The sequence below is a fragment of the Lithobates pipiens genome, unplaced genomic scaffold (assembly GCF_037356315.1).
Source record: "Lithobates pipiens isolate NorthernLeopardFrog02 unplaced genomic scaffold, aLitPip1_a1.2 Scaffold_23, whole genome shotgun sequence".
NCBI lineage: Eukaryota > Metazoa > Chordata > Amphibia > Anura > Ranidae > Lithobates > Lithobates pipiens.
The window spans coordinates 304,783,265-304,798,631 of NW_027507785.1; the positions used below are offsets into that span (position 1 = coordinate 304,783,265).

Below are 15,367 nucleotides of genomic sequence, written 5' to 3' on the forward strand. Positions count from 1 at the left end.
TTGAAGTGATTTTAATATTGTTTTATTATGTATCATTACTGCTAGGTAAAACTGTGCCTGTCAATTGTAGCCTCACTGTGCCCATTATGAGGGGTTCCCACCATCCCTGTACTGTGTTCCCAGGTTTGTACACCTGCTGTGCTCATTATGAGGGGTTCCTACAATCCCTGTGCCAAATTCCCGGGCTGTACACCCACTGTGCCCATTATGAGCATACCACTGGCATGGCCACACATAAACAATGGTAATCATGTGTATTGGGAATAACAAGCATTCCCAAGCATGTATACTATTTACTACAAGTCTATAGTTCCCCACCGAATTTGTTGTATGATGGGCAATTGGTATATTGTTGCTATCATCCAGGACTCCTTGGTGTCTGATCCAGTGGTACCAACGACAGAGGGATCTCTCCCGTTGTGGTCCATATCATAGTCCATTATTTTTTGGTTTAACCATGAGAGTTAATATGAACATTATTATTTTATGGGCTTGACCTAAGTTCTTGTAGTCCAAATCTTGCTGCCATTGCTCTACTGTTCTCACCTAAATGAAGACTACTTGTGGGGAGGTGCAGATGTGGTGTAAACACACAGAGTCCGATTGCAGAGAACAGAACTTGTGTAACGCAGAATCCAAAAGGTCTCAAACCTGGTGAGAAGACACCCGATCGGGAACACTCACAGCTTCTGCGCGGGATGTGGAAACCTTACAAGAATACCTAAATAAAATAATGGGTTGGGCAACTACATGGCAAATGAGGCTTAATGTTGAAAAATGTAAAGGAATGCATTTGGGTGCTAAAAATATGAACTAGGGTGGAAATCGATCTGGGGTCTTAGAGGATGAAAGGCTGAGCAATGGCATGCAATGCCAAGCTGCTGCAAGTAAACCAACAGAATATTGGCATGCATTGAAAAAGGGGATTCACTCCATAGATATAATTACACTTCTCCCACTCTACAAGACTTTGGTGTGGCCGCATCTTCAGTATGCCATCCAGTTCTGGGCACCAGTCCTCAAGGAGATTGTGCTGGAACTTGAGGCACCAGTCCTCAAGGAGATTGTGCTGGAACTTGAGAGAGTTCAGAGAAGGGCAACAAAGCTAATAAAGGGACTAGAGCATGTGTGCTCAAAATGTGGCCCTCCAGCTGTTGTGGAACTATAAGTCCCATGGGGCATTGCAAGGCTAACAGTTACAAGCCTGACTCTCAAAGGCTGAGGTATGATGGGACTTGTAGTTCTGCAACAGCTGGAGGGCACAGGTTGAGCACCCATGGACTAAAGGATCTCAGCTATGGGGAACGACTACAAGCATTGAACTTATTCTCTCAGGAGAGGGAAAGCTTGAGAGGGGATATGATAGTGATGTACAAATACCGTACTGGTGACTCTAGCATAGGGAAAAAACATTTCAGTGAAAGGGAATTTTAGAAGACACGAGACCATTCACTGAAATTGAAGAGAAGCAGTTAAACCTTAGACTGCGTTGAGGATTCTTTACTGTCAGAGTGGTAAGGTTGTGGAATTCTCTTCCACAAGCAGTGGTATCAGCAGGGAGCGTTGATAGTTTTCAAAAAACTATTAGATGGGCACCTTAACGATCACAACATACAGGGATATATGATGTACTATTGACATAAACACAAGCACACTCACACAGCACAGGTCAAACTGGATGGACCGGTGTCTTTTTTCAACCTTACCGATTATGTAACTATGTAACAGCAATATCAGCAATGTGTAGCAAAGCAGGTCTCAGGTGTGTTGACAGCATCTGTCTTGAGAGGTGGAATGTGGCCTGGCCAATTAGAGTCCAAATGGGGAGATCTCCAGAAGGGAGGCATGTCCCTATCATTTCCATGTTTGACTGGAACCTCTCCCTGTCACGAATCACTATCCCTTTCAGACAGGTGACCTGTCCCTACACTACCCACGTGCGAAATGCGCACCAGGCCTTGGAACCAGGGCCATAAATAAGCTCTGCCTGGCTCAAGATGGCTGCTGGAGTCACATGAGGTGGCAGCATCCAATCGCATAGCTTCCCCTGTGTCCTTGGAAACCATAGAGGAACTATGTTCCCCTTGACTTCCTTTGCCAGTGCAATGTGTCAACAACAGTGTCATTTCTGGTTTCACCTGCTGGTGGCACTATTACGTTCTGCACCAAAAGGTGTAATTCCAGTGGCCACCAGCGGGTGTCTCCTTGCTCGGACTTCAGACTTGCCATCAAGCACACCTGTCATGGGTCTGCTGGACTATATAGACCCACCTTGAACTATGCTCAGTGCTTCAGAATTCCTCTGCTAGCCCTTGTTCCTGATCTTGTTCCAGTTTGTTCGAGCACCCCATTTGTTATCCTGTCATCCAGTCCTGTTCCCTGCTCCTTGGTCTGCTTCCTTATGCCTGGTTTCTGTCCCCTTGTTGCTTTTGTCCCTGCTTTATTAATTCTTGTTTGTTTCCTTGTTTGTGTATTATATTAGTTAGTTAGGTGGTTTTGGGGTTTGTCTTGTATTTTCTTTGCTTGCTTATGGTTGCTGTTTATTGGTAGTGCACGTGTGTCCTTATCTTTAATAAATATATATATTTTTCCTTTTACTTGTTGTCCCTATTCCTTGGTGCAGCCCAGTGATCTGACTACCTGCTTGGATCTTTATGTATAACATCCGTGGCAGAATTCTGAAGCACTGAGCATAGTTCAGGACGGGTCTATATAGTCCAGCAGACCCATGACAGGCGTGCTTGATGGCAAGTCTGAAGTCCGACACCCGCTGGTGGCCACTGGAATTACACCTTTTGGTGCAGAACGTAATAGTGCCACCAGCAGGTGAAACCAGAAATGACACTGTTCCTGACACAATGCTGATGCGGATGAGCACCACCTGCAATGGACAAAGTAGACTGCACCTGCCTACACTGCGGTGATTTCACTGCAAAACAAAGAGTAGAAAAATAACAGATCAACTGGAAGGATCAACGGGTAATAAAACTATGTGACGGGGAGACTGTTGTGTTAATACTAGTGGCAGACTGCATAATATGTCATTTTTGATTTTGCCCACATCATTGCTTTAACAGTAATGTATTTACATCGCCTAAAGTTACAAAGAAGAAAAAACAAAATATTGTATGGTTCTCAAAAGATAAACGAATACCTGAATATCCCACTATATTATCAGCATGTAGCATCTTAATGAGGACGACCCGGGCTAAATACACTATATAAAATCAATATGTGTTATAAAATGTCAATGCCCCGTGTTTAATAGGTGCAACATTTCTTAATATTGCCTTGGCTGCGTCGGCGTCTCATGACGGCCAAGTGATGTATGGCACTTGCGGGAAGAGCGGAGACTGCATTTATCACGCAGCGCAGACACTAACAAAATACACAATTTGTTGTACGCAGAGAATAGTTACCTGAGATTATTTATCTGGGGTGACACGTTGCTAGTTACTGCATTTTCCTAAAGCCGTGTCTGCTGTCACTTTCATTATATTTTCTATGAATAATCCTGGACGAGCCCGATGAAATGGAGATGGCGTTCAGTAAAATAAAAAATCACTTCGGTTTTAATAAATTAAACAAAATGTATCAAATCTGGCATCTCGTTAAGAGACACTCTTATTTGTTGGAGACCGGCTAATGTGTTTATTTTTTCGTGGGTGAAAGGATTTTAATGCCTGTTGACTTTTGGGTTGGCTCCACACCTATCTCACACCGATCTCTGCTTTCATGCCATTTTTTTTTTTTTACCTGCTTTGGGCAGGGGCGCTGACACTCCTAACAGACATTCCATTCTTTATTGTACAAACGGACATTGATATTTTTATGTTCACTGCATGTCAATGTACCAAAGTTTTTAGGTCAGCAAAAGTAGCTTTTATACAGGTTTCCTTTATTTATATCTTCCATGTACCCTTTAGTGCTGGATTAGGGCTATACAGTGCCTTGAAAAAGTATTCACACCCCTTGAAATTTTCCACATTTTGTCTTGTTACAACCAAAAACGTAAATGAATTTCATGTGATAGACCAACACAAAGTGGCACATAATTGTCAAGTGGTAGGAAAATGATAAATGGTTTTCAAATAAATATGTGAAAAGTGTGGTGTGCATTTGTATTCAGCCCCCTTTATTCTGATCCACCTAACTAAAATCTAGTGGAACTAATTGCCTTCAGACGTCACCTAATTAGTAAATAGAGTCCACCTGTGTGTAATTTAATCTCAGTATAAATACAACTGTTCTGTGAAGCCCTCAGAGGTTTGTTAGAGAACCTTAGTGAACAAACAGCATCATGAAGGCCAAGGAGCACATCAGACAGGTCAGGGATAAAATTGTGGAGAAGTTTAAAGCAGGGTTAGGTTATAAAAAAATATCCCAAGCGTTGAGCATCTCACAGAGCACTGTTCAATCCATCATCAGAAAATGGAAAGAGTATGGCAACTGCAAACCTACCAAGACATGGCCGTCCACCTAAACTGACAGGCCGGGTAAGGAGAGCATTCATCAGAGAAGCAGCCAAGAGGCCCATGGTAACTCTGGAGGAGCTGCAGAAATCCACAGCTCAGGTGGCAGAATCTGTCCACAGGACAACTATTAGTCGTGCGCTCCACAAATCTGGCCTTTATGGAAGAGTGACAAGAAGAAAGACATTGTTGAAAGAAAGTCATAAGAAGTCCAGTTTGCAAGAAGCCATGTGGGGGGCACAGCAAACATGTGGAAGAAGGTGCTCTGGTCAGATGAGACCAAAATTGAACTTTTGGCCTAAAAGAAAAATGCTATGTGTGGCAGAAAACTAACACTGCACATCACCCTGAACACACCATCCCCACTGTGAAACATGGTGGTGGCAGCATCATGTTGTGGGAATGCTTTTCTTAAGCAGGGACAGGGAAGCTGGTCAGAGTTGATGGGAAGATGAATGGAGCCAAATACAGGGCAATCTTAGAAGAAAACCTGTTAGAGTCTGCAAAAGATTTAAGACTTGGGCGGAGTTTCACCTTCCAGCAGGACAACGACCCTAAACATAAAGCCAGAGCTACAGTGGAATGGTTTAGATCAGGTGTCTCCAAACTTTTCAAACAAAGGGCCACTTTATTGTCCTTCAGACTTTAGGAGGGCCGTGTTGTGGGCAGCAGGGGGAGAAAATGTCAGAGGCCCAGGATTAGTGAGAACTTATAAGGCCTCAGGGATGCTGGTCAATAGGAGGAGGAGTATTCCCCCTATTAGAAAGAGGAATAGTATCCCATTAGTGGTATGGTGGAAGATATAGTGCCCCATTTTTGGTGTCAGTGGGAGGAATAGTGCCTCATATTAGTTGGAGGAATTGTGCTCCAAGGGCCAGATAAAGGCTAGAAATGGGCCACATCTTGCTCTCGGGCAATAGTTTGGAAACCCCTGGTCAGAGTTGATGGGAAGATGAATGGAGCCAAATACAGGACAACCTTATGCCCCGTACACACGATCAGAAATTCTGCCAGCAAAAGTCCGATGTTAGCTTTGGCTCATAAATTCCGACTGTGCGTATGCTCCATCGGATTTTTGCTGGCAGAATTCCCACCAGCAAAAGATTGAGAGCGGGTTCTCTATTTTTCGGTCGGAAAAATTTCCGATTGGAAATTCCGATCGTCCGTACAAATTTCGATGCGCAAAATTCCTACGTATGCTCGGAAACAATTTGACGCATGCTCAGAAGCATTGAACTTCATTTTCTCGGCTCGTCGTAGTGTTTTTTGTCACCGTGTTCTTGACGGTCGAAAGTTCAGAGAACTTTTGTGTGACCGTGTTTATGCATGACAGCTTGAGCGGAATTCCATTGAAAAAAACATCCGATGGAAAATTTGCTTGTGTGTACGGGGCATAAGAAGAAAACCTATTAAAGTCTGCAAAAGACTTCAGACTGGGGTGGAGGTTCACCTTCCAGCAGGACAACGACCCTAAACATACAGCCAGAGCTACAATGGAATGGTTTAGATAAAAGCATATGTGTTAGAATGGCTCAGTCAAAGTCCAGACCTAAATCCAATTTAGAATCTGTGGAAAGACTTGAAAATTGCTGTTCACAGACGCTCTCCATCCAATCTGACAGAGCTTGAGTTATTTTGCAAAGAAGAATGGGAAAAAATGTCCCTCTCTAGATGTGCAAAGCTGGTAGAGACATCCCCAATAAGACTTGCAGCTGTAATTCCAGTGAAAGGCGGTTCTACAAAGTATTGACTCTGAGGGCTTCACAGAACAGCTGTATTTATGCTGAGTTTAAATTACGCTCAGGTGAACTCTATTTACTAATTATATGACTTCCGAAGGCAATTGGTTCCACTACTTTTTAGTTAGGGGTATCAGAGTAAAGGGGGCTGAATATAAATGGATGCCACACTTTTCAGATATTTAGTTTTAATAAAAATTGAATACCATTTATCATTTTCCTTCCACTTCACAATTATGTGTCACTTTGTGTTGGTCTATCACATAAAATCCCAGTAAAATACATTTACGTTTTTGGTTGTAACATGATAAAATGTGGAAAATTTCAAGGGGTATGAAAACTTTTTCAAGACACTGTATATTAGTTATAGGGCTCTTTATATATTTATTTATTGTATAATATTCTAATGTTAGAATCTCTCATGTAACAAACAGACAAAAAAATAATAATTACCTCAATGTTACAGAGGCATTCCTCTAAGTTAGATACGACTTCTGAGAAATCAGGACGACCCTGCGGAGAATAAAAGGCTACAATAAATATACATGTTTTACTGCGCAATCTCGTTTAGGGCCGTTTACATTTTTTGCGGTGCATTAGCGTGTGCTTTGTTAAAGCAGCCTATTGAAAATAATGGAGAAAGGAGCGCCAGACCAAAACTGGATGAAAGAGTACGAGATCATTTCTTATACTCTGCGTTATCTTGGACTCGTTCGTTCGGGATTGGTCTGGCGCTCCTTTTTGTATTTCTACAATTTAAAGCAGCATTAAACCCAAAAGCAAACATTCTATTATATTGCAGCTTACCAGTGTTCATTTTGTTGACAAAAATATTTTCATCATAATTTTCATCGGCGGCATTTTTCCAGTGATGAAAACAAAAGAAAATTTAAATTTTCGTCAATTGATGAAAAAACTATGACAAAATCAATTCCAGTTTTTGTCAACGAAAGAAAACGGAATGGAAACGTGAGAGAGGGACGTTTTACTTATGAAGACGTTATATAACGGCTCAATCTGCGTCTGTGCGCTTTGTTCAAACCTTAATACCATAAATAATAATGTATTTTTTTTTGGAGGGATTTTTTTTTACTCCAGGAGTATATAATAAGTTTGGAAATAGAGATATAGAGAATGCTTAACTCCTTCAGATCCGCGCTATAGGCGAATGACGGCTACAACACTGATCTGTTTTGCTGGGAGGGCATCGATAGACGTCCTCCCCTTTGCAAGCTGGCCGCGACCCCCTGCAAGGCTCCTGCGCGGCGCGTGCTGTGATCACCCGGGTCAATGAGACCCGGGTGATCACAGATCAGAGTAAGGGGTTGTTCTCGACCCCTTACCATGTGATCAGCTGTCAGCGAATGACAGCTGATCATGTGATGTAAACAGAAGATAAGTAATTGTTTTTTTTACTTCTCACACTGACAGCGTGAGGAGAAAACAAAGCCGAAGAGATATCGTTCCCAAGCAGGGAGAGGCAAAGACACCTCATATGTGCTCACAGTGCCCACCAATCAGTGCCCACCAATCAGTGCCCACAATACATCAGTGATACTTATCAATGCCCACGAGTGACGCCTAGCAATGCCCGCCAGTGGTGACAATCAGTGCCACCTATCAGTGCTGCCTATCAGTGTTGCCTACCAGTGCCGATCATTGCCCATCACTGCCACCCATCAGTGCCCATTACTGCCACCCATCAGTGCCACCTATTAGTGCCCTTCAGTGACACCTATCAATGTCCATCAGTGCCATCCATCAGTGCCACTTCTCAGTGCCCACCAGTGCCACCTCATCCGTGCCCACCAGTGCTGCCTATTAGTACCCATCAGTGCCCATCAGTGTCCCCTTATCAGTGCCCATCAATGCAGCCTATCGGTGCCCATCAGTGCAGCCTATCGGTGCCCATCAGTGCAGCCTCATTTAGTCTACTAAAATACAACTAAAACAATTCAGATGACTAAAATATAACTAAAACTTAAATGGCATGGGGTGATCTGGCCAGTGAATCTCTTATTTTTCAAAAGAACAAGCTCTGCAGAGGTATCAGTTACACCCATGGATGAAAAAAACTATGCAACAATAGAAGGGGTGCTTACGAGGGTCAGCTTTATTTATTATTTATTTATGTCAAATCTTTATCCCAAAAGAAAAAAAAAGTTTGCTATAGCCGCTTATAAAGTCTGTTTGTGTATTTAAATCTGCTACATCTAACACTCCCCTCCCTTAGACTGACAATGCGAGTGTCCACAGGTGCCCCCGGTTCTTCTTCATCCAGAGTGCGGGCGCTGTAATATAGGAGGTGTGTTGCTGGCCAGATCACCAGGTGAAAAAAGCCTGAAAAAAAGAAAACTGACGCAGCCACCACATCTAATTATTATACACAATTTAACGATCTACATCTAATCTAACAATCTAATCCAATCTAACCCAATCTAACAGCTAATGATCGGTAAGTTGCAAAATATTACATACTTGGTGCCAGCCCCTTAAGAGGTTTTACGTGCCGGGAGGCAGGGCTTAATGTCATGTGACCACCGTGATTGGCTGTCACGGCAGTCACATGCTCAGAAATATCCTGATTGCAAGCAGCGATCAGTTTTCCATCAGCTGGCCGTAACTGTGCTGGGAGCGTGCAGGGTGCGCTCCCTGCACAGCGCTGTTTGCACAAATGCACACAAATATGCGGCCGCTCAGCGCCAAGGCCCGGCCGCCGAGAGGCTACATATTTGTGTGCGGCCGGCGCCAAGGAGTTAATACCGATTTTTAGTTACTATTGGTGCCCATTGAGGGAAGCCTTGCTATGTGGGAGTCGCCTCACCAGAGCTATTGAGCTTGTCTGAAGTTTTCCTTCATATGACTACACATGCAAGTCTAATGCCGCGTACACACGATCGGGGGGGCCCCATACGGCCTACCCAACAGGGCCCCCCTTTCCCTGTCCAAAAATGTGACTGAGGACCTTGATTTAGCAGCCCCTTTCTCTGTAGCCTCAGCTGCAGAGATGAATGAATAGAAAGCACTCTGAGGCTTTCCAGCTCATTCACAAACTGAAGCATAGTAAAGTTTACTATGCTCCACCGATGAATGGACACAGGGGTGATTAGTACTGACCACTCACTGTGTTTATTCAGGAAAGGAAGGGGCCAGTAAATTACATATTTACTGGCCCCTTCCTCTTCTCTCCATCTGGAAACACCCCCCTGTGTGCCCGAAGCAGCTGCCAGCAGGAGAGGTGGGGAGGGAAGCTGGCAGCGCTGCAGGGAAAAGTGGCACACAGGGGGGCCTGGACAGCAAATGGAAGGGGTGCATGTGCTAGAACTATTCCCCCTGCAGTGCAGATGGAGGGGGAAAGAAGAGGATGAGCTGGCAGCACTACAGGGGTAGGCAGATGAGGATCTAAGGATCGGTGTTTGCAAAAAGTACTGCAAGACCTCCTGCTCAACAGGTGCCCGGGCCATCCTTTTTGAACTGATGGGGTCCAGGCCCAGTACAGGAGAGCTGGTTGTACTGCCCTATTAGCAGTCCTGGCAACAGGCAACGTGTGTTGCCATGCACACATTCCCTCAATATGAAGATATAAATGGGCCCTTTGGCCTTGTACACATGTGCTTTGGCTTGTGTGAGAGCAGTGCGTACAGCAAGCTTTTTACAAAGCATTTGGAAAGTGAGCTTCAAACAACTTTCTTCGAGCATTTGAAGTACCCTTCAGCTCCAGTATGGGAATGATAAACACAGATCTTAATGGGAATGCCGCCCGTCACAAACAAGCTGCTAGCAGGCTTTCAACAAGTTTCAAGTCGTTCAAACCCTTTACTGAATGCCTGCTGAAGCCTGATAGCAGCAGTCTTTGAAGTGTGAAAAAGCACTCCATGTACCCCCAAAAAATGGCACATCATGTAGTCCCTAAAACTGCACCCAAGAAGACACGTCTGGGCATACCGTGCCTTATAAAGGGTCGGCCTGTCCAAAATTACATTTCAGCTTTGGGTAGATTCCGAAGTGTTAAATCACATAATAGGTTTTTAAATAATTTTTGCATTGATAGTCTAGAGAGACAAAGACAGACATTGAGGACTGTACAGGGCAGTGGCAGCTGGTGAAGTTTTAGGATGGGCGGTGCAAGACCCTGCCCCTCCAGATTTGGCCCATCCCACTTCTCCCAAGCCACACCCCTTATAGACTCAACATCATATACCAGGCTGCACATTATACACTGAGCTCTGCACATCATATACCAGGCTGCACATTATACACTGAGCTCTGCACATCATATACCAGGCTGCACATTATACACTGAGCTCTGCACATCATATACCAGGCTGCACATTATACACCGGGCTCTGCACGTCATATACCAGGCTGCATATTATAGACAGGGCTCTGCACTTCATATACCAGGCTGCACATTATACACAGGGCTCTAGTAAAGCAATCTGTAAATCGCACATATCTGCATTCTGCAACCTGTAAATCACACATATCTGCATTCTGCAACCTGTAAATTGCACCTATGGACGGGCCTCCACTGGTACAGGGATTGTATACCTCCCATGCTCCTGAGAAGGAGGGACACCTTTGTATGTATGCAAAGGACATAAAGAATGGAAAGAAGAGCATTAACCACTTGCCGCCCGCCCTATTACAAATTGACGGCGGCAAAGTGGTTTCATTATCCTAACCGGACGTCATATGACGTGATTAGGATAATGAGCCGCTGCGTGCCCCCGGGGGCGCGCATCGCGGCGATCGTTGTTGCGGGGTGTCAGTCTGACACCCGGCAACTACGATCTCGGTAAAGAGTCTCCGACGGAGACTCTTTACCATGTGATCAGCCATGTCCAATCACGGCTGATCACAGTGTAAATGGGAAGAGCCGGTGATCGGCTTTCCCTCACTCGCGTCTGTCAGACGCGAGTAGAGGAGAGCCGATCGGCTGCTCCTCTGACAGGGGGGGTCTGTGCTGATCGATTATCAGCACAGCCCCCCCGAGGATGCCCACACTGGACCACCAGGGACACCACTAGACCACCAGGGAAAAGGTAATAAAAATCCATAATCCTCCCTAGACCACCAGGGTGCCAGTCAGCACAATGGGTGCCAATCAGTGCCCATAATGGATGCCAATCAGTGGCCACAATGGGCATCACTGATTGGCATGCATTATTGTTTGGCACTGATTGGCATCCATTACTATAACACCGATGCCGCCTATGAGTGCCCACCTGTGCCGCCTGAGTGCCCACCTGTGCCGCCTGAGTGCCCACCTGTGCCGCCTATCCATGCCCACCTGTGCCGCCAAATCCATGCCCACCTGTGCCGCCTATCTATGCCCACCTGTGCCGCCTATCTATGCCCACCTGTGCCGCCTATCCATGCCCACCTGTGCCGCCTATCCATGCCCATCCGTGCCAGCTATCAGTGCCAATTTGTGCCACCTATCAGTGTCCGTCCGTGTCGCCCATCCGTGTCGCCCATCCGTGTCGCTCATCAGTGCCGCCTATCAGTGCCACTTCATTGGTGCCACATTGGTGCCCATCAGTGCCACCTTATCAGTGCCCATCAGTGTAGCCCCATCAGTGCCCATCAGTGAAGGAGAAAACATACTTATTTACAAAGTTTTGAAACTGAAACAAAAAAAAACATTTTTTTTTTCAAAATTTTCGGTATTTTTTTATTTGTAGCACAAAAAATAAAAACCGTAGAGGTGATCAAATACCACCAAAAGAAAGCTCTATTTGTGGGAAAAAAATGATAAAAATTTCATTTGGGTACAGTGTAGCATGACCGCGCAATTGTCATTCAAAGTGCGACAGCGCTGAAAGCTCAAAATTGGTCTGGGCAGGAAGGTGTTTAAGTGCCCTGTATTGAAGTGGTTAAGAATGAATACACAATGCATTCATTCTTTATACTCTTCCTTCCGTTTACCCAAAATGATTGGGTAAACGCAAAAGTCTTTTTTTTTTGCATTAATTCTCCTTCTTACTAGCTGTTCAAAATAACACATGTAAGAATTCAGAGAATGGATGACAGTTTCAGCATAGTATAAAGCCCTGTACACATGGTCGGACATTCCGACGACAAAATTCGTCTGATTTTTTCCAACGGATTTTGGCCGTAACTAGTCTTGCATACAAACGGTCGCACAAAGTTGTCGGAAAATCCGATCGTTCTGAATGAGGTGACATACTACACATGTACAACGGGACTATAAAGAGACCAGTAGCCAATAGCTTTCGTCTCGTAATTTATTCTGAGTATGCGTGGCACTTTGTGCGTTGGAATTGTCTACACACGATCGAATTTAAACGACCTCATTTTGTTGTCGGAAAATTTTAGATAAAGATCTCAAACTTTGTGTGTTGGAAATTCCGACGGAAAACGTCTGATGGAGCTCACACACAAACGGAATTTCCGGAAACACAGTCCGTTCGCACAATTTCTGTTGGAAAGTCCGACCGTGTGTACAGGTCATTAGAGTTTTCTTAGTTAAATAATCTATTATTATTGAGCTCTATACCTCTAGACCTGGGATCTCTAAACTACGGCCCTCCAGCTGTCGCAGAAGTACATGTCCCATGAGGCTTTGTAAAACTCTTACATTCACAGACATGACTAGGCATGATGGTAATTGCAGTTCCTGAACAACTGGAGGGCTGTAGTTTGGAGACCCCTGCTCTAGACTAGTGGTCTCCAAACTGTGGCCATACCGGACAAGGCCCTTTGCCTGGCAATATCTGGCCCATGGGGCACTATTTCTTTCACTGACACCACAATTGGGCAATAATCTTCCCACCAATACAAATGATGGGGCACTATTCCTACCACTGAAACCAATGATGGGGCACTATTCCTTTCCCTCATGCCAATGATGGGGCACTATTCCTTCAACTGACACCAATAATTGAACACTATTCCTTCCACTGATACCAACAATGGGGCAATAGTCTTCCCATCAATACCATTGATGGGGTACAGTTCCTCTCACTGACACCAATGATGGAACACTATTCCTCCCACTGATACTAATGATTTGGCACTATCCCTTCCATTGATACCAATAATGGTATCAGTGGAAGGAATCACTGGTGTCATTGGGAGGAACCACTATTCCTTCCACTGGCAGAAATGATGAGTACTGTTCCTCCCACTAACACCAACAATGGGGCAACATTCTTACCACCAATACAAATGATAGGGCACTATTTCTCCCACTGACACCAATGATGGGGAACTATTCCTTCCACTGACACCAATGATGGGGCACTATTCCTCCCACTGATACCAATGATGGGACACTATTCCTCCCACTGATATCAATGATGGGACACTATTCCTCCCACTGATACCAATGATGGGGAACTATTCCTCCCACTGATACCAATGATGGGACACTATTGCTCCCACTTATACCAATGATGGGGAACTATTCCTTCCACTGATTCCAATGATGAGACACTATTTTTCCCACTGACACCAATGATGGGGAACTATTCCTTCCACTGATACCAATGATGGGACACTATTCCTCCCACTGATACAAATGATGGGGAACTATTCCTCCCACTGATACCAATGATGGGACACTATTCCTCCCACTGATACCAATGATGGGGAACTATTCCTCCCACTGACATCAATGATGGGACACTATTCCTCCCACTGATACAAATGATGGGGAACTATTCCTCCCACTGATACCAATGATGGGACACTATTGCTCCCACTGTTACCAATGATGGGGAACTATTCCTTCCACTGATACCAATGATGAGACACTATTCCTTCCACTGATACCAATGATGGGGCACTATTCCTTCCACTGATAGCAATGATGGGGCACTATTCCTTCCACTGATACCAATGAGGGAGCACTATTCCTCCCACTGATACCAATGATGGGGCACTATTCCTGCCATTGATACCAATGATGGAGCACTATTCCTCTTACTGGCCACAGGTTCTATTTATTTATTTTTTACTCCCAATGACCACCATGTCTGAGGCATTGTTTGCTCTAGACCAAAAAAGAGGGATAAATGAGGAGGAAAAAGGGGCAGAGGAATTTTGTTTATACAGAAGGGCAGTCCCTCGTAATGATGGACATTGCGTGGTACACCTGGCAAAAAACTGCGGTTCATCCAAGGTCCTTCTAAAAGCCTTGCTTAAAGATCTAAATCCTAACTAGAGGACTTTTAGTTTGCTAAAGACACCCACACACATGCTATAAAAAAGGAAAATACATATGGCAAAATGCTGAAAAATTACTTTTCATTTACCGATAGATGCATGATGACACATAGATTTAATATTACAGTGGGGGTTTAAAGTAAAGTATATGCAAAACTTGTTTTCATATTGGATATAAGTGATAAGAAGTCCTTGCAAATCAAGGGAGTCTTTTGCCCCTCCATCCCCCCGTTCACCAGAATTAACGTCCCCATTGGAAGGTTTTTCCTCTACTACTGTTTTGGGGACAGCTCAAAAATAAATATTTTTTTACGTTCACTTTTGATGATAACAGGACAAATAAAGAGTGGAAATCTCCCTAACAGGGGCGCAGACAGCAATTAAAACCGGTGTTCTAATCCATCCCTACTCTGTCCAATACGGGGGAAAAAATGACCTTCTCGCTCCATCAGTGTCCCTCTAGCAGTGCATCTGGTCCAGCAAAGCCTCTTCTCTAAGGATCTACTGGCCGCGGTCATACTCCTGAATCCTCCACGTACAGTGTACGGTCAATAGCCCAACACCCAGCATTGTATGTGATGTCGCTGATGGATCATCCAGAGCCAACAGTGAGGGAGTAAGATCAGGACAGCGCTGGAACAGGGGCAAGGTATGTAATGCAGCCTTATAAACTTCCCCTAGACTTAAAGTGGTTGTAAAGTCACTACTGAGAAATCCTGTAATCCCCTCTCTTACAGGACGATATAATGTCCAGTATCTGTTTTTTAAATTATTGTGCAAAATACCTTATTTTACTGCACCGTTGGGTACTCACGTGACCTACCAGCGCTCTCCTGCCTCGCTCTGAGCACTACAGCGGGAGGGGCAGAGATTCCCCGCTGATGTCAGCTGGGAGAAGAGGAGAGTGGCGGATTGTCACGTGAGCACCCAGCGCACTGTGAATAGGCTATTTTGTGGAATAAT

The 15,367-nt window shown here is 44.6% G+C and overlaps 1 protein-coding gene across 1 annotated transcript in view; it reads right to left on the reverse strand.

Moving 5' to 3' along the window:
- TNNI3K (TNNI3 interacting kinase) overlaps positions 1 to 15,367 on the reverse strand; it is a 391,224-nt gene that overhangs the window by 76,710 nt on the left and 299,147 nt on the right. The window contains exon 22 of the mRNA XM_077450470.1: positions 6,665 to 6,724. Within this exon, the coding sequence (XP_077306596.1) occupies positions 6,665 to 6,724 (60 nt within the window). The remainder of the gene's footprint in view (positions 1 to 6,664; positions 6,725 to 15,367) is intronic.